The sequence below is a fragment of the Marmota flaviventris genome, chromosome 5 (genome assembly GCF_047511675.1).
Source record: "Marmota flaviventris isolate mMarFla1 chromosome 5, mMarFla1.hap1, whole genome shotgun sequence".
Taxonomy (NCBI): domain Eukaryota; kingdom Metazoa; phylum Chordata; class Mammalia; order Rodentia; family Sciuridae; genus Marmota; species Marmota flaviventris.
Window position 1 is genome coordinate 98,553,093 of NC_092502.1, and position 21,315 is coordinate 98,574,407.

General features: G+C 37.0%; 1 protein-coding gene across 2 annotated transcripts in view; it reads left to right on the forward strand.

Annotated features, from left to right (window-relative positions):
- The window catches only part of Edil3 (EGF like repeats and discoidin domains 3), a 397,607-nt gene that overhangs the window by 241,906 nt on the left and 134,386 nt on the right, over window positions 1–21,315 (forward strand). For both annotated transcript variants that reach the window (XM_027927824.3, XM_027927826.3), the window contains one exon: window positions 20,527–20,708. In XM_027927824.3, the coding sequence (XP_027783625.1) occupies window positions 20,527–20,708 (182 nt within the window). The remainder of the gene's footprint in view (window positions 1–20,526; window positions 20,709–21,315) is intronic.

A 21,315-nucleotide genomic window follows, 5' to 3' on the forward strand; every position in this document is an offset into this window, starting at 1 on the left:
TGGCAATACACTATGGAGAATCATTTCATTTTCATTCATTACAAGAGCCATAGCTTATATTTCCCCCAGGCAATGAGTTTTATCTGACAACTTGAATGCTTTGGTGACAGAAACATCTGATGATGGATACGTATAAAGGAGATGGCAAGTGACATGATATTTTGGATCATTTTCAGTAACTGTGAAGGATTAATAATTTTGCTTATGTGTATACTTAAATTTTTATTAAAGAACTTTTTTTTTGCATGGGAAATGGGCATAGGTGTTCTATTTGTTTTTTCAATTTCCCTCTGAAAAGAAATGAATACATGCAAAACCTATCTAAACCAGTGGCATTTGTTTAATCATGAGTTCCAGGTAGTTATGGTAGAAGTCAGACTTTACCATCCATGAATTTTTATCTCTTACTTTTGTTTTGTAACAGATAAACAGGGTTCCTATTCATGCTAGGCACATTGGGTATCATGTGTTGTGTGTCAATGTCATGTTGTGCTGTTCCTAACCTGTTGAAAACAATCTATGAGATGAATATTATAGTCCCTGGAATACTCATGATTAGCCCCACAGTTCACCTACTTTGTGTTCTATTGGCATTATTCAGACCTTTTAAAAATAAAGTTATCTGGCTCCAACTCCAAGGAAGTTTGATTAAATCAGTCTGAGATTCATCTTGGCCTTGGGATGTTTAAAAGCCTCCTATGTAATCCTAATGTGCAGCAAATTTTGGAAACTAGATTCATCTGAAACTGCTGAAATGTTAAGCAAATTCCCCAAGCCCACGTAGCTAGTAAGGGTTGGTATAGGAATTCAAACCCAAACCTCCTTCATTTCATAACTCAGTTTTCAATGAAGCAGGGCATTTTGTTGGTGATGTTCAGTACTATTCAGAGTGGAGACTTCTAGAACTATATTTACCTTCACACCCATAACCAAAATTAAAATGAACAGCAGTTTCCATGAACTGACACAATTGAAAATTTGCCAAGACTTAATAAGTTGCATAACATTATACTTGTTATCTTAGTTATTTCCTAAAATATTGCCTACATTTGTAAATTTTATGATCTAATGAAGTCATGCACTTTAAACAACCAAACTTAAAATGAATATTTCTATTATTTTTTTTTAATCTTTGCCACTTTTATTTAAATGAATAGATAATTTTTCAAGCTACTAAGATGTGAGGGATATGTTGTCCTTACCCCCTGCCTGAGCAATTTATGGTTCACACAGTTAATGGTAATTGAGGAAAATTTTTCAACTGATTAAATATTTTCTTATTAATGTGAAGTAGAATTTGTTTCTCTAGTTCTGTGTATTTTTATCCAATTTATCTTTTCTTTATATTAGAAACAGTCACTATGTCCTACTGTGTCCTTGTGATTATTAAATTAGAAAAGAGCTGTGTTTACTATTTTTGAGCACTTGACTACAAAAAAAATATTTCCAAGAAAAGCAAGTCACTATTATTTTCACTTATACAAGATTATTTCAGAAGTAAAATTAATTCTCCTATCTCCATTTTGGTTTAGTGACATGCAATATCTTATGTTTGAGGCTGATGGTCTTACCTGATTCCTGAATCCTGATAGAAATTAACATATGAGAGTGATGAGCTATTCAACATTTACAAGATGCAAACTTCTGGAGAACCTCATATTTTCTGTAATTCCAAAGTGAGAGAAACATGAAGCTCTCTTTTCTTTAAGTTTTTAAAAAGCATATAATTCTGACTAATTTTTTTCAAAATTTACAACTTCATGATGAGCAGATATAAGACTATTTGTAGTTAAAAAATTTGCATCTGTATTATTTTAATATATTTATAAGAAACATATTGTTTGTCTTTTTAATAATTATGCTGAGTTATATAGAGTAATGTATTCTATTATGATATGTCAGAAAATAGAAATTTATTCTATTATGTATATTTTATTCAACATAGCTAACACTTCATACTTATTTCAGCAACTGAAAATGTAAATACAGACTTGAGGTTCTTACATAGCTTTACTTGTCTATATTATTTAGTAGTGCGGATACAAATTCTAGATACTGTTTTTTTCTGCAAATGTTTTCCAAGAAAAATACGCATTTAACTTGGACATGACATAATATCAAGGTTTATTTTAATATACTTTATAAGTTTAAAAAGAATCAGGAGTCATATTTACTATTCCTCTAGGATATTCCATATTCTTTACATTGTAAAACAGATCTGGTATGAGTCTCTGTTGACTGAGAGATAATGTATGAAAAACTGGATCAACTTCTACAGATTCATAATTACTCTATTAAATTCTCCTAGAAAGTTTTTCCCGGCTTCCAATCACTCCTGCAAGGTAGGCGGGCCTGCGACCCACCGGCAGAAGAGGAGCAGCCGCCTGCTGAGAGGCAGAGCCGCCCCCTCCCCCTGCGCCGGCATAGTAGAGGGAACTGTGACCAAACACAGAGCAGGCCCAGCGGCCGGCTGAGGGGCAGAGCCGCCCCCAACCCCCCTCGCCTGCCAGGTAGGGGAAGGGTGACCACCGACAGAAAAGGCCCAGTGGCCCCTGGCGGGACAGAGCTTCCAATCACTCCTGCAAGGTAGGCGGGCCTGCGACCCACCGGCAGAAGAGGAGCAGCGGCCTGCTGAGAGGCTGAGCCGCCCCCTCCCCCTGCGCCGGCATAGTAGAGGGAACTGTGACCAAACACAGAGCAGGCCCAGCGGCCTGCTGAGGGGCAGAGCCGCCCCCCACCCCCCTCGCCTGCCAGGTAGGGGAAGGGGGACCACCGACAGAAAAGGCCCAGTGGCCCGCGGCGGGACAGAGCTTCCAATCACTCCTGCAAGGTAGGCGGGCCTGCGACCCACCGGCAGAAGAGGAGCAGCCGCCTGCTGAGAGGCTGAGCCGCCCCCTCCCCCTGTGCCGGGATAGTAGAGGGAACTGTGACCAAACACAGAGCAGGCCCAGCGGCCTGCTGAGGGGCAGAGCCGCCCCCCACCCCCCGCGCCTGCCAGGTAGGGGAACTGTGACCACCGACAGAAAAGGCCCAGTGGCCCGCAGCGGGACAGAGCTTCCAATCACTCCTGCAAGGTAGGCGGGCCTGCGACCCACCGGCAGAAGAGGAGCAGCGGCCTGCTGAGAGGCAGAGCCGCCCCCTCCCCCCCGCGCCTGCAAGGTAGTCGGAACTGTGACCACTATCAGAACAGGTCAGACCTGCAACCGAGAGACAGAACAGGCCCAGTGGCCTGAGGAAGGGTAGAGCCGCCCCCCCCCACGCCTGCAAAGTAGGCAGACCTGCGACCCACTGGCAGTACAGCCCCAGAGGCCTGCAGAGGGGCAGTGCCGCTGCCTGCGCCTGCAAAGTAGGCAGAACTGCGACCACCGACAGAACAAGCCTAGCGGCCCGCAGAGGGACAGAGCCGCCGCCCGCGCCTGCAAGGTCGGCGGACCTGCTACCGACCGGCAGAGCAGGCCCAGCGGCCTGCCAGCGTGGTAGGCACATTGCCCCAATTGGAGGAGGGGCAGAGCCGCCGCCCGCGCCTGCGAGGGAGACTTTGCAACTATACAAGACCAATATAAATATATAGGGGGAAAATTCAATAGCACAACAGTTTCACCAAGTAGAAAGGAACGCGAACAGTATGAAGAGACAAGGAAAGAAAGGACCACAAGCATTGCAGGTCAACTCAACGTTAGAAGAGGTAATAGCTACAGCTGATGGAATGTCAGATAAAGAATTCAGGATATACATGCTTCAGATGATCTGGAGTCTCAAGGAAGACATCAGACAGCAAAATCAGACAATGAAAGATCACTTCAACAATGAATTACATAAACAAATCCAAGAAGCAAAAGATCAACTATACAGGGAAATAGAGGTTATAAAAAACAAACAAACAGAAATCCTAGAAATGCAGGAAGCAATAAGCCAACTTAAAAACTCAATTGAGAATACTACCAGCAGAGTAGAACACTTAGAAGACAGAACATCAGACAATGAAGATAAAGTATTTCAACTTGAAAAGAACATAGACAGCTCAGCAAGACTGTTAAGAAACCATGAGCAGAACATCCAAGAAATATGGGATAACATCAAGAGACCAAATTTAAGAGTCATTGGGATACAGGAAGGAACAGAGTTTCAAACCAAAGGAATGAGCAATCTATTCAATGAAATAATACGAGAAAACTTCCCAGACTTGAAGAATGAGACAGAACCCCAAATCCTAGAAGCCTACAGGACGCCGAATGTGCAAAATCATAAGAGACCCACACCTAGACACATTATAATGAAGATGCCCAACATACAGAATAAGGAGAGAATTTTAAAAGCTACAAGAGAAAGGAAGCAGATCACATTTAGGGGTAAGCCAATCAGGATAACAGCTGATCTATCAACACAGACTCTGAAAGCTAGAAGATCCTGGAATAACATATTTCAAACACTGAAAGAAAATGGGTTCCAACCAAGAATTGTGTTTCCAGCGAAATTAAGCTTCAGGATGGAAGATGAAATTAAAACCTTCCACGATAAACAAAAGTTAAAAGAATTTGCAGCTAGAAAACCATCTCTTCAAAACATCCTTGCCAAAACATTACAGGAAGAGGAAATGGAAAATAACAATGAAAACCAACAGTGGGAGGTAGGACACTAAAGGGGGGAAAATAATCAAAGTGGAAAACAAACCATGTTTAGTAACAGAAATAAACAAATATGGCTGGAAGAACAACCCATATCTCAATAATAACCCTAAATGTTAATGGCTTAAACTCACCAATCAAGAGACACAGGCTAGTAGAATGGATCACAAAACAAGACCCAACAATATGCTGCCTACAGGAGACGCATTTGATAGGAAAAGACATACATAGGCTGAAGGTGAAAGGTTGGGAAAAATCATATCACTCATATGGACTTCGGAAACAAGCAGGAGTATCCATACTCATATCAAATAAAATAGATTTTAAGCCAAAGTTAATCAAAAGGGATAAAGAGGGACACTACATACTGCTCAAGGGAACCATACACCAACAAGACATAACAATCATAAATATATATGCCCCAAACAATGGTGCAGCTATGTTCATCAAACAAACTCTTCTCAAGTTCAAGAGTCTAATAGACCACCATACAATAATCATGGGAGACTTCAACACACCTCTATCACCACTGGACAGACCTTCCAAACAAAAGTTGAATAAGGAAACTATAGAACTCAATAACACAATTAATAACCTAGACTTAATTGACATATATAGAATATACCACCCAACATCAAGCAGTTACACTTTTTTCTCAGCAGCACATGGATCCTTCTCAAAAATAGATCATATATTATGTCACAGGGAAACTCTTAGACAATACAAAGGAGTAGAGATAATACCATGCATCCTATCTGATCATAATGGAATGGAACTGAAAATCAACGATAAAAGAAGGAAGGAAAAAGAATACATCACTTGGAGAATGAACAATAGGTTACTGAATGATCAATGGGTTATAGAAGACATCAAGGAGGAAATTAAAAAATTCTTAGAGATTAATGAAAACACAGACACAACATATCGGAATCTATGGGACACATTGAAAGCAGTTCTAAGAGGAAAATTCATTGCTTGGAGTTCATTCCTTAAAAAAAGAAAAAACCAACAAATAAATGATCTCATACTTCATCTCAAAATCCTAGAAAAAGAAGAGCAAAACAACAGCAAAAGAAGTAGAAGGCAAGAAATAATTAAAATCAGAGCTGAAATTAATGAAATCGAAACAAAAGAAACAATTGAAAAAATTGACAAAACTAAAAGTTGGTTCTTTGAAAAAATAAACAAAATCTACAGACCCTTAGCCATGCTAGCGAAGAGAAGAAGAGAGAGAACTCAAATCACTAACATACGGGATGAAAGAGGCAATATCACAACAGACACTTCAGAAATACAGAAGATAATCAAAAATTATTTTGAATCCTTATACTCCAATAAATTAGAAGATAGTGAAGGCATAGATAAATTTCTTAAGTCATATGATCTGCCCAGATTGAGTCAGGAGGATATAGACAACCTAAACAGACCAATATCAATTGAGGAAATAGAAGAAACCATCAAAAGACTACCAACTAAGAAAAGCCCAGGACCGGATGGGTATACAGCAGAGTTTTACAAAACCTTTAAAGAGGAACTAATACCAATACTTTTCAAGCTACTTCGAGAAATAGAAAAAGAGGGAGAACTTCCAAATTCATTCTACGAGGCCAACATCACCCTGATACCTAAACCAGACAAAGACACTTCAAAGAAAGAAAACTACAGACCAATATCTCTAATGAACCTAGATGCAAAAATCCTCAATAAAATTCTGGCCACTCGGATACAAAAACATATCAAAAAAATTGTGCACCATGATCAAGTAGGATTCATCCCTGGGATGCAAGGCTGGTTCAATATACGGAAATCAATAAATGTTATTCAACACATCAATAGACTTAAAAATAAGAACCCTATGATCATCTCGATAGATGCGGAAAAAGCATTCGACAAAGTACAGCATCCCTTTATGTTCAAAACTCTAGAAAAACTAGGGATAACAGGAACATACCTCAATATTGTAAAAGCAATCTATGCTAAGCCTCAGGCTAGCATCATTCTGAATGGAGAAAAATTGAAGGCATTCCCTCTAAAATCTGGAACAAGACAGGGATGCCCTCTCTCACCACTTCTGTTCAACATAGTTCTCGAAACACTGGCCAGAGCAATTAGACAGACGAAAGAAATTAAAGGCATCAAAATAGGAAAAGAAGAACTTAAATTATCACTATTTGCAGATGACATGATTCTATACCTAGCAGACCCAAAAGGGTCTACAAAGAAACTATTAGAGCTAATAAATGAATTCAGCAAAGTGGCAGGATATAAAATCAACACGCATAAATCAAAGGCATTCCTGTATATCAGCGACAAATCCTCTGAAATGGAAATGAGGACAACCACTCCATTCACAATATCTTCAAAAAAAATAAAATACTTGGGAATCAACCTAACAAAAGAGGTGAAAGACTTATACAATGAAAACTACAGAACCCTAAAGAGAGAAATAGAAGAAGATCTTAGAAGATGGAAAAATATACCCTGTTCATGGATAGGCAGAACTAACATCATCAAAATGGCGATATTACCAAAAGTTCTCTATAGGTTTAATGCAATGCCAATCAAAATCCCAACGGCATTTCTTGTAGAAATAGAGAAAGCAATCATGAAATTCATATGGAAAAATAAAAGACCCAGAATAGCAAAAACAATGCTAAGCAGGAAGTGTGAATCAGGCGGTATAGCGATACCAGACTTCAAACTATACTACAGAGCAATAGTAACAAAAACAGCATGGTACTGGTACCAAAACAGGCGGGTGGACCAATGGTACAGAATAGAGGACACAGAAACCAATCCACAAAACTACAACTATCTTATATTTGATAAAGGGTCTAAAAGCATGCAATGGAGGAAGGATAGCATCTTCAACAAATGGTGCTGGGAAAACTGGAAATCCATATGCAACAAAATGAAACTGAATCCCTTTCTCTCGCCATGCACAAAAGTTAATTCAAAATGGATCAAGGAGCTTGATATCAAATCAGAGACACGCCGTCTGATAGAAGAAAAAGTTGGCTACGATCTACATACTGTGGGGTCGGGCTCCAAATTCCTCAATAGGACACCCATAGCACAAAAGTTAATAACTAGAATCAACAAATGGGACTTACTCAAACTAAAAAGTTTTTTCTCAGCAAAAGAACCAATAAGAGAGGTAAATAGAGAGCCTACATCCTGGGAACAAATCTTTACTCCTCACACTTCAGATAGAGCCCTAATATCCAGAGTATACAAAGAACTCAAAAAATTAGACAATAAGAGAACAAACAACCCAATCAACAAATGGGCCAAGGACCTGAACAGACACTTCTCAGAGGAGGACATACAATCAATCAACAAGTACATGAAAAAATGCTCACCATCTCTAGCAGTCAGAGAAATGCAAATCAAAACCACCCTAAGATACCATCTCACTCCAGTTAGATTGGCAGCCATTATGAACTCAAACAACAACAAGTGCTGGCGAGGATGTGGGGAAAAGGGTACACTTGTACATTGCTGGTGGGACTGCAAATTGGCGCAGCCAATTTGGAAAGCAGTATGGAGATTTCTTGGAAAGCTGGGAATGGAGCCACCATTTGACCCAGCTATTCCCCTTCTCGGTCTATTCCCTAAAGACCTAAATAGAGCATGCTACAGGGACACTGCTACATCGATGTTCATAGCAGCACAATTCACAATAGCTAGACTATGGAACCAACCTAGATGCCCTTCAATGGATGAATGGATAAAAAAAATGTGGCATTTATACACAATGGAGTATTACTCTGCATTAAAAAATGACAAAATCATAGAATTTACAGGGAAATGGATGGCATTAGAGCAGATTATGCTAAGTGAAGCTAGCCAATCCCTAAAAAACAAATGCCAAATGTCTTCTTTGATATAAGGAGAGTAACTAAGAACAGAGTAGGGTCGAAGAGCATGAGAAGAAGATTAACATTAAACAGGGATGAGAGGTGGGAGGGAAAGGGAGAGAGAAGGGAAAATGCATGGAAATGGAAGGAGACCCTCAGAGTTATACAAAAGTACATACAAGAGGAAGTGAGGGGAAGGGGAAAAATAATACAAGGGGGACAAACGAATGTCAGTAGAGGGGGCAGAGAGAGAAGAGGGGAGGGGAGGGGAGGGGAGGGGGGATAGTAGAGGATAGGAAAGGCAGCAGAATACAACAGACACTAGTATGGCAATATGTAAATCAATGGATGTGTAACTGATGTGATTCTGCAATCTGTATATGGGGTAAAAATGGGAGCTCATAACCCACTTGAATCAAATTGTGAAATATGATATATCAAGTACTATGTAATGTTTTGAACAGCCAACAATAAAAATTAAAAAATAAGAAAAAAATAAAATAAAATAAAATAAAATCTTTAAAAGTCAAAAAAAAAAAAAAAAAAGAAAGTTTTTCCCACAAAACTACTAAAATATCCTTTGTGTTAGCAGCTTTACATTCAGTATCATTCGAAATACTATACTGAATTATCCCTTTCAGGACAACAAAAGCCATTTATGAATACAATATGCAGAAACTTTATGATATTTTTTGTCTGTAGGCATGTTCATTTTCTAAAATTAATCTTATCAAAAATTTATCTTATGTTCCAGCTCTATTCTGAAAATCCTGAATATAAATAGAGAGAGAGAGAGATATGTTTTAATTAAAAAATAAATGGCTCAGATTGTGACTTAAAGGGCAGATGTAAAAATCATTTACAAAAATATTGAGTCCCCTAGGCTATGGGTTTAGTTAAGTAGCTCAGTGGAAGAGTGAACACCTAATATACGTGAAGCCCTAGGTTCAATCTTCAGCATCCCCCTGCCCCCGAAAAAAGAAACAGAGAAAGAGAGAAAGAGAAAATTTTAATTCTCTGTTTGTACAGTTTTATGTGTTTATCTTCTAAATTAAACAAATATGTCCTTACATTTTTAAGAGGAAATATATAATATACATGTGTTTACAGTTCAAATGAACCAATCATCCTCTACACATTTTCAGGATCCATTTGGCTCTTCATCATTTGTCCCATGAGTTTTAAACACATTCTAACATTAGAGAGGGCTCATTATGCTATACCTTGTCATCTTCAATGGCTTCCTGTTTCACCTCTTGGATTTCTTTTGACCTCTGGAACACTGAGAATTCAAACTCACCCTGACATGACATCCTGTGTGAAGAAAAGTATAACAATATTGTATGGAAAAGATGGATAGATAGAGCTGGTAATTGAATTTGAAACTATGATTTATCTCAAAAATAAAAATCAGTGTCTGACATGCCAGTAATATTGCTTTATAACAAAACATCAGAGGAAATGCCTTGTATCATTTACCCAGATATGCATTTGCCAAAAAATCTTAAAAGATATAAATAACTTAAAAGCACAAAAAGGAGTCTTCTGCATAGCAATGCTTGAATATTTGCATTTGGTATTCAGTTCATGCTTCTTCAAGCAACTGAATCCCTTCTTTAGCATTTTACCTTGGCATGAAACCCCTTTTTAGCTCTTTCCTGTTTTGTCAGAAAGCAAGAATAGATATACAGCTACTGGTTTTGAATTGCAGGCTTTTGACTATACAGACAAATGTTTCATCAAACCATGTTGTTATCTTCATAGTTGGTAGAAGATGGATGTGCAGTTTAAGTGGAATCCTGAGTACAAGTTACTGAAATCTTGCCTGGCTGCAAAAGTGCACTTAGCACTTGAAACCCCCATATGCTCTTCTGTTTTGAAAAAAAAAAAAATTGCATCTTAAGCAAACTAAAACACTCTCTTCTCTTGTCCTCCAGGAGCACTGTTCACTGTGGTAGAATGATAATCTTATTAGATTGTGTTGACTTTTGTGAATTATCTCAATAAGAATTATGGCCTTCGAACACTAGAATGCATAGGCCCTACTACTTAAATAACATTGATATTCTGCAGCAATATTCTTATAAGTCAGCTTGGGGAAATAATAGTGGATAATTTCCTATTGTAATTTAGCTTATTCATAGATTTAACTTTTCCTGAATTCAAATCAATTAATTTAAACTGATAATGTATCATAATTGAATTGAGATAACAAAGTGTGAAGAAAAGCATAACCACATTTTATAGGAAAGTAGCTAGATTGCTGATAATTGAATTAGTAACATTATAAATGCAGTTTTCATTCTAATCATGATATTTCCTCTACCTCTAAGAATTGACTCATATTTATAAGTATTTCAGCATACCAAAAAAGATTTTTTTAAGTATGATAAATCCTTAGAGTGATAATATTTATATTCAAAAGATTAATTCAGTTTCAAATAAGGAAGAGAAGTAACTCCGAAATACTGTAATTTGTTTTAATCTACCTTAACCTATAATACTGAAAACTGCTAGTTTGTAGAACACTGTTCTAAGTGCTCTGGAAACAAATGATGCAAAGGGAATAACTTCAAGAAGTTTGTCATCTAACAGAAAACAAAATATGCACAAGTAGTTGTTTCTCATTTTTTTAACCTGGACACCTTCTGAGACTTCCAATATGGAAAATTAGTAGAACACAATTTCCAACAGAATGGCAGAAATGCTTTCCTGGCCACACATTACAGAAAAAAAAAGCCTTCATGTTTATGAAGAAAATTAGCATTTATCTAAACTGAGAAGCCCATTTGATACAAATAAATAGAGTTTTTTGTTTTTTTCCTAAGGTGCATATACATTTTATGTGCAGTCCAAATAAGCTTAATGGATGTTTTGGAACAACATTGATAACTTTTCAATTGCTGGTTTTCCCTAAGCAAGGTGGCTATGGCTCTGTGTTGAATTTATACCCTGGTACAAAGAAGTAGTCTCCAGGATGGAGGGAAACAAATATCTAAGATTTCTACTCCAGGTTCTTTTAGGGAGATCACGCTCAATGCTATGACCAAAGGCTGACACCTAAGAGGATGCTCTGTAGAAATGTGTAAATGAGTGGGAACTGGGAAGGCTGTGTGTGCCTTCACCTTCACATTTGCATTCTATATCCCAGAGCCTCCTTTACCATCTCTCCATTCCAGTTACACTGGAACATTCAGGTCCTTTCCCTGAGATCAACCTTTCTGAAACTTTTTTAAAATTCCTGTAATCATTCCATCCCTGACCCTCTTCTAATACAACTTCTTCACACTAGAAAAACAATTGCCTAGAGAGAAATCAGATCAAATGCATGACGATTTAGGTGAGAAAAAAAATCTTCAGGACTCCTTTTATGGGAACAGTGTGAGAGGTGGTGGCCTTGATCCTCCCTTACCAATGTAAAACTTGATCTGAAGACTGCTCTCACATAAAACAAACATTAGGAAAATGAAGCCAAGGCATGGTCTAGACAACACAGAGGGAAGCTTACATTTGAATCAGCATTAATTTCTGCAGTATCGGAGGTCATCAGTAATTCATTCACCAATCTTCATGTTCAGCACAATTATCACGCTATGCTAAACACCAGCAGAGGACTCACTCCCCTAAGAAGATGAGATGCTCAGAGAAAGGGAGGACTGGAGATGTTTAAAGGAGATTTGTTTCTGACATGGCTTTAATTTGAAATCCTTTCATTCTGAAGATGTCTGGATACTGAGATAGAGCAAATGAAAGCCGTGGATTCCTGTTACAGATTCAGCCATGCATCTTACTCATTTGAAAGGCTTAATCAGCACACTCAGGAGCAAGATGTGAGGCATCTTGTGGCGCTGCTTACTTGTCAGCTGCAAGATCAATAAAATGCAGACACTATTCTTTGCCACACTCCAAAGAATGAGTTTGCAGAGTGGGAAAGACTTCACTCTGAAGCTAATTTATTCACATGCAAAGTTGCTTTGAGGAGGGCACTTGGGGCTTGGCACCAGCTGGCCCAGCTGCTCCAGCCCAACCTGCCAGGTGACATTGTTCATTCAGTGTTAGTCTGAACAGCAGGTCTCAGGTCAGAAGGCATTTCCAGTCCACCCAGACAATTCAGATAATGCAGTTTTGTTAAGTGACTCTGTAAATGATGCCTAAAGCCTCTGCTAATCAATGTTAAATGGACTCATTAATTTAGTATTATTGTCATACCTGACAGAAACAAGCCCAATACCGAAGGAGCATAAACATGATCTCACAGACAACAAATATAGAACTGTCATGTTCTCCCACTCTATTCTACTACTGCCTTCCACTGTTGGACTCAGCACTGATCAAATTACCACTATGTCCACTGTGGGAGTAAAGTAGTATTTCAGAAATACCTGGTAATGCCATGTGGCAGGTAGTTGAAAAATAGATCCACTCCACTCTCAGTCTCATTGTTTTTCATTAGTAAAAAAATGCACTTCCCCTTTTTCAGCACAATTTCCATAGAAGTCCTCTGTATCCTTGCACTCTTTAGAGAGTGCAGATGAAAAATGATTTTTTAAAAATTTAAAATGAATTATATAAAATGTTATGATGTCCCCTGTAATCTGTACTGTTTGCTTACATTTGTATTTTTTAAATTAATTCCTTCTACAGATACTTTCTAAAAGCCTTCTAAAATTGAAGTTTGATGTTAGAGATAATGAGGAATATAATTCCTCCCTGCAAAGGGGTTCCCATCTTATGGAGCAATAGAAGTTGCAGGTCAGGAACATACTGAGGGCAGCTTGAGAGCAGAAACAATTTTCACTTTTCAGTCCTGTCCCTGAAACCTGGTTGATAGAGCCTGTCAGGCCCAGGGTAGTGGTTATCACAAACTCATGGAACAACGTTCAAACCAGCAATTAGAATGACTCTTGACAGATTTTTAAGGGAGGAATTAGGTTCACTCCTATTATTTGTTAAACACACCAATTGACCAATGTCGATTAAAGGGCGCATTCTCTGAGCTGCCTGCAGTTTTTGAAGCTCATACTTCATTTCCTTCCTCTACCCTACAACTAATCATTACTAGGACTGCCTATTCTTACTTCCTAAATATTTTTTTAACTCTTACTCTTCTTTTATACTCACATCATTTTTTTTTTACCTAGACAACTGCTATTTCTATGTGTTTTGGGTGATAATTTATTCCCTTTTAATTCTCCCTTTCATGGTACAGTAGGTATGATCTATAATAAATGGTAATGTGGCCATCATTACAATCTTTCAAAAACTCTCCATAAGTGACAGAATTAAGTGATATCAACAATCTCTTCAGCAAAATCATCTAAACTATCTCTACTTCTTCACACTGTTTCTGAACTTCCACTGTAGAACCATGTTGGTCTAGTGACACTGAACTACCTCTACCCCCATTATACCAATTTGTTTCCCACATGTATCTATTTTATGTTTCTTCTCTACTCTGTTAGTCCCCGTTCTTTTTTGAAATTTTGTTTTCCATGAACCTAAGACTTGATTTTCATTCCATTCTCACATTGATCTCTGTGCATCTACCAATCCACAATCATTGGCTCTATCATATTTAAAAAAAAGTTATTGTTCTGTGTGTCTTCCCTACTGAACTGAAAGTGCTTTGGGGAAATCAATACTATAAATGTAGCATAGTAGGCAGCTTTCGCTTCCCACTCAGAGATCAGATTTAATGTCACCTCTCAAGAAAGCCATCAATGACTGCTTGACACACCTTCCTTGAAATTCTTTTTTTCCCCCTTCATAGTACTTACCATTTAATGGTCTTTTCTTGTTTATTTAAGTATTTTTAATTTGTCTCCCAACTAAAATACGAATTCCTTGCCAACAAAGACACTTCTGTCTTATTTATCCCTTGGTATCACCACTGCCTAGAAAGTGCCTATTATATAGCAGACTTTCAATAAATACATATTTTTAAAACTGAATTACATGAATGGAAGATGGATGAATGAATAGACTGATGGATGGTTGGGCACATAAAAAGAGTTCAAAATAGTAACTCACACTTAAATTGGCAATACATAGGCCAATAATGGTCTCAGGTGAATTTTTAACATCTCAAGGGGTGTAGAACACCATAGATCCTCCATATTTACTTTTGTGACAGCTTTAATACATCCCAATCTGTGAATGCTTTGTATATCCTGAATACCATTCATGATATTCTTCATATTCTCTCCATATTAATTCTCCCACCCTCTTCCGGTAGTAGGAGATTCCCCCAAATATAGTAACAGCAGACTTATATCAGAGTCGACCATTGAAGAATCATGAACACTTCATCTGAATTGCAGGCTTATCTTTGACATTGTTAACTTACCTCCCCACAAGTGTCCTCATTTATGAAATAGGGTTGATAACCTTTTTTTCCTGAAAGTATTATTTTGAAGATATGTGAGAAACTCATGTGGATGCTCTTTTCAAACTTCAGAGTTCTCATTTGATATTAATTATGTCATTAATCATTTGTTCATATCCCTTCCTTCACTTATTGATAGTAATGGCAAAGAATAATTCCATGTTATTTCTTTTTAAGCATCTTATTGTTGATTGTTTAAAGTGACTTATTAGATATATAATCATTCGCACTCTGAATTGCAACTCCTTCATTGGTTTGTATAACTGTTAGGTTTAATAGGACACTGGGGAAGTGGATAGCACAGGCAAAAAGGAAATTAGATTTTGAACCTTTTATTATGATGACATCCAGTTGATTGTGGTCCACATATTAGTGAAGAAAAGCTGCTGTTGTGACAACTTTCCAATGTAAAGTAAATATAAAGCTTAATTTGCACATTAGTTTATGCTTACCAAAAAAGAAAGAAAGAAAAGCCTCAAAAACAAGGCTCATCACATATTTATTGAGCTCTTTCTGTGTACTAGAAACTGTGCCTATGAGGATTTAGCAGTAAAATAAACCCAGTGTTGCTCTGAAATGGCTAAAATGCCAGGAACACCTCAATTGAAGTCCTTTAAAATGAACTTACAGGGCCATATTCCTTGTTTTTAAGTAATTTATAGTTACAAAGGAAAACCAGTTTATCTTTATCCTCCTCACAAATGGTGAATTAAGTGTTACTATAACCCAGATTGGGGCTGGAGATGTGGCTCAAGCGGTAGCGCGCTTGCCTGGCATGCGTGCGGCACGGGTTCCATCCTCAGCACCACATACAAACAAAGATGTTGTGTCCCCCGAAAACTAAAAAATAAATATTAAAATTCTCTCTCTCTCTCTCTCTCTCTCTCTCTCTCTCTCTCTCTCTTTAAAAAAAAATAACCCAGATTGTTAAAAAGTAAATAATCAAGGATCATTAGCCAATAAGGAAGTTGATACATCAGACTCAGGCTTTATTCAAGAATCTCGGCCATAGTGGTGTTTTCTGTGGTGGGCTTTTCTGACTGTATGTGGGTGATAGAGTATGTAGGTAGAATTGTTATAGCTTGTTTGAAGGAAAACAACTACAATATGGAATGCAGGACTGGGGACATTAGTGCTTGTAACTTTAACAAGAAGTGAGAAACCTCATGGGACAATACGTGATACACTGTTAAAGCTCTAGATCAATAAAACATGTCAGTGTATATGTTTCAAATTTTTTTTTAATTTCTTTTTGTTGTAGTTGGACACAGTACCTTTATTTTATTTATTTATTTTTATGTGGTGCTGAGAATCGATCCCAGTGCCTCCCACATTCTAGGCAAGCGCTCTACCACTGAGCCACAATCCCAGCCCTTTAAATGTTTTTAAAATGAATGAATGTTCATGATTGAGATCATTATAAAGATGAGGAGCCTTATGGCAGACAAACCTTGCAAATTTGTAAAACTCACTTCTTTGTGTTTGGATTCTATGATAATGCTACAGCCCACAGCGAGTAGGTTTGCTGATGTGTTAGATAATAAAAGGTAGGTGATAGGTTAAGAGAATTGACAAAGTAGACTTGCTGAATAATGTGGTTTGAGATCTACTTTTTCTTATCAACTGGCTGCAAATTCAGTGAAGATGTCCAGTTCAGTAGGAGGTCTTCAGATGCACACTGCCTGATGGCACTGAGTTCTTGCTAAGGCTATCAAGCAGTTTAATTGATCAAGCCTGACTCTGCAGCTCTGCCAGTCTATTTAGTGACCTACAATAAATGGCCCACGATAAATGACTTCCCTGCCTGCTACATTTTTCTATCCAAACATTGCACAAAGCAAGGACAAGGATCCTTGAGACTCCTTTAATGGCAATATTCTTAAAAGGTCAGTCTCCTACAGTTTTTAAAATCAGACTGAGTGTCATCATGAAAGTTTCTTAGGGCTTTTATGAAGTCTATAAAGATCTTGAAGCAGAACAAGAATCTGACGAATCAATATTTGAGATTTTAGTGTTAAGTATTTTGAAATGTGAAAATCAGAGTATTATCTGCAGCTAATAGTACAATTCTGAAAATGAATGACTTCTTAATGACTTCAAAATGATAAGAGAGTACTGTGTAAAGTATTGAAAAGTTCTAAGTACATGTTTTAAAGTCTTTTGAAACAGACTTTATTATCTAGATAGAGCATATACATTATTTCTTGTCAATTTCAAAAGATACAATGTTTACTATATTAATGCAGACTTTACTTCATTAATGCAGACTGAATGTGATGATTACTTATCCACATGCTTCCATCCATTTCTTAAAAAAAAAGAAAACATTGCCAATCAAAATCCCAAAGGCATTTCTTGTAGAAATAGAGAAAGCAATCATGAAATTCATGTGGAAAAATAGAAGACCCAGAATAGCAAAAACAATGCTAAGCAGGAAGTGTGAATCAGGCGGTATAGTGATACCAGACTTCAAACTATACTACAGAGCAATAGTAACAAAAACAGCATGGTACTGGTACCAAAACAGGCGGGTGGACCAATGGTACAGAATAGAGGACACAGAAACCTCCACAAAACTACAACTATCTTATATTTGATAAAGGGGCTAAAAGCATGCAATGGAGGAAGGATAGCATCTTCAATAAATGGTGCTGGGAAAACTGGAAATCCATATGCAACAAAATGAAACTGAATCCCTTTCTCTCGCCATGCACAAAAGTGAATTCAAAATGGATCAAGGAGCTTGATATCAAATCAGAAACACGGCATCTGATAGAAGAAAAAGTTGGCTATGATCTACATACTGTGGGGTCAGGCTCCAAATTTCTCAATAGGACACCCATAGCACAAAATTTAATAACTAGAATCAACAAATGGGACTTACTCAAACTAAAAAGTTTTTTCTCAGCAAAAGAAACAATAAGAGAGGTAATTAGGGAGCCTACATCCTGGGAACAAATCTTTACTCCTCACACTTCTGATAGAGCCCTAATATCCAGAGTATACAAAGAACTCAAAAAATTAGACAATAAGATAACAAATAACCCAATCAACAAATGGGCCAAGGACCTGAACAGACACTTCTCAGAGGAGGACATACAATCAATCAACAAGTACATGAAAAAATGCTCACCATCTCTAGCAGTCAGAGAAATGCAAATCAAAACCACCCTAAGATACCATCTCACTCCAGTAAGATTGGCAGCCATTATGAACTCAAACAACAAGTGCTGGCAAGGATGTGAGGAAAAGGGTACACTTGTACATTGCTGGTGGGACCGCAAATTGGTGCAGCCAATTTAGAAAGCAGTATGGAGATTTCTCGGAAAGCTGGGAATGGAACCACCATTTGACCCAGCTATTCCCCTTCTTGGTCTATTCCCTAAAGACCTAAAAAGAGCATGCTACAGGGACACTGCTACATCGATGTTCATAGCAGCACAATTCACAATAGCAAGACTGTGGAACCAACCTAGATGCCCTTCAATAGACGAATGGATAAAAAAAAAATGTGCCATTTATACACAATGGAGTATTACTCTGCATTAAAAAAATGACAAAATCATAGAATTTGCAGGGAAATGGATGGCATTAGAGCAGATTATGCTAAGTGAACCTAGCCAATCCCTAAAAAACAAATGCCAAATGTCTTCTTTGATATAAGGAGAGTAACTAAGAACAGAGTAGGGACGAAGAGCATGAGAAGAAGATTAACATTAAACTGGGATGAGAGGTGGGAGGGAAAGGGAGAGAGAAGGGAAATTGCATGGAAATGGAAGGAGACCCTCAGGGTTATACAAAATTTCATACAAGAGGAAGTGAGGGGAAAGGGGAAAATAATACAAGGGGGAGAAATGAATGACAGTAGAGGGGGTAGAGAGAGAAGAGGGGAGGGGAGGGGAGGGGAGGGGGGATAGTAGAGGATAGGAAAGGCAGCAGAATACAACAGACACTAGTATGGCAATATGTAAATCAATGGATGTGTAACTGATGTGATTCTGCAATCTGTACATGGGGTAAAAATGGGAGTTCATAACCCACTTGAATCAAAGTGTGAAATATGATATATCAAGAACTATGTAATGTTTTGAACAACCAACAATAAAAAAAAATTAAAAAAAAAAGAAAACATTTAAAGGTGTCAAAGGCTCCAGAGAAATGTTGATAATGTGCTTAAAGCTTCTTACTATTAAACATGGAATGGAAAAGGAAGCATATAGCAATGGAAATATGGTTATCAATGAGAAATATTTCCTACTTCTAAAAATATTATAATCCAACATGGGAATTCTTCATTTTATAGTTTCAAACTCAATCTAATCACAAACATTGAATTACTGAATAATGTTGGGCTTTGGTAGTAATTAATGTGTGCTGGTAGCAATCACCCATCCAGTTGATACCCATATGCTGATAATGACAGCAATGCATTCTTTTTATATTTTCAGGAATTCCAAAAACATTGTCATAGATTTTCTATAGTAAGATTCTCATATTTATTATTCAAATCTAATATAGCAAAATTTTGAATATAAGGTATAAAATGTTGGTAAAATTAAGAAAATCAGGTATTAGTTTAGTTATATTATAATCTTACAAAGAAGTTTTAAAATTAAATTTAAAATTAGTGAAATTTTCTAAAATGATTAAGAAATCCAACATTCATAATATATACAACTGTATATAATATATACATATGATTTTTAGGTGAATTTACTTCCATTTCTAATTTTAGGAATTAAACACATCTGATATCATCAAAAATATCATTTGTATCTATTATTATTTAATTATAGTGTTGTCAATTTTTATTAGGAAATTTTCACAAATTTCCAAGGCAGAAATTTATAGAAAAAATTTTACAATTTAAGTTGTAAATGCAGATACTTTCACATAGAGTTGTGAATTTTGAACTAAATATATTGGAAAAATAAATATTTTAGCATCTTCATTTATTGATGAGTACACACACTGTCATTTATATTACCGTATCATCTTCTCTCATTATAAAATACTTTTTCTATGTACTTCTATAATTTATTATATATCATAGGTAACATAAATATTTCAAAACACTGATAAATTTACACAATGCCTTTTTGTGAAAGCATAACTTGGAATAGTTGTAATATTTCAGGTCAATGGCTTATAATAGTGAAAATATGCTATTAGTACGAAAGTCATTTTGACCCAAAACTCAGCTGTATGCTGGTCAGGAAATAATAGATGCACAGATATTTGCTGAGGGCTTATGATTTATGAGGCACAGGAATCTCTGAGAATATAAAATATGAGATGGGGCTCTTACATTTTTTATTTTTATAATTGATAAGAGATACGTCTTTTAAGAGAATTATGCTTTTGTTGATGTGATCAGCAACCAAAAAGATAACAGTACATCAAGCAGAACAGAAATACAGAAAGAAAGTGCCTATTTAGAGGCCATTTCCAAAACATAGGGAAAAAAAGCTTCAAGAGAGGCAAGAATTATTTCCTTAATGTAAGAATCAATATAGATCAGTCCACTGGGACTTAAATGTCATGGATGTACAAATTAAAATTACTTTTCAAATATTTCCTATCAAATCATAACCATGTTTTGCATATGTATTATTTCTAATACATTTTCATTTATTTTTTTCTGATTTGTTCCCAGAATGCTCAGGCCCATTGGGAATTGAAGGTGGCATCATATCAAATCAGCAAATCACAGCTTCATCCACCCACAGAGCTCTTTTTGGTCTCCAGAAGTGGTATCCTTACTATGCACGTCTAAATAAGAAGGGACTTATAAATGCCTGGACAGCTGCAGAAAATGACAGATGGCCATGGATTCAGGTAACAATGGTGTGGGAGGCAGTGATTGTCCAAATGACCTGGGTCACTGTTCAGAGCAAACAAGAAGGAATTCACCATGACTCTTCCTAATAGTCAGAGGAAAGGGTGATATAATTAAGGGCATAAATTGGTTACAGACTCTAAAAATGAAGGAAAAGTACATGTTCCACTTGAAAGTGTATTCAGGGGATTCAGTGTTAGAAGTCTTGGGTATAAGTGCACTATCTTAAGTCATATTTAAGATGGATGCTTTCTCATCCACACTATATTAGCAGCACCTTAAACTACAAGAAATTTTTTTTTAAATGTCTTTTTTCTTCTCTGTTTCTAAGAAGTGTCTCCACATGTAAAAATATAAAATATATAGGCTATCATAATACCTCAGTGCCCTCTTTTTATAACTGTCTAACTAGTCATTGATATGTGCTGAAGGGAAGAAAAATCCAATATATGTGAGGTCAAAGGAAGAAGTAATTAATTATCTTTATAAAGCTACATGGGGAAGACAGCTTTTGAGGAAGGCCTTGGAAGTGTTTTCAATAGAGATTAGATGCCCAGGAAAGAGCATGATCAAAGGCCTACATGAGCGTCTAGGGAGCAGCATGTA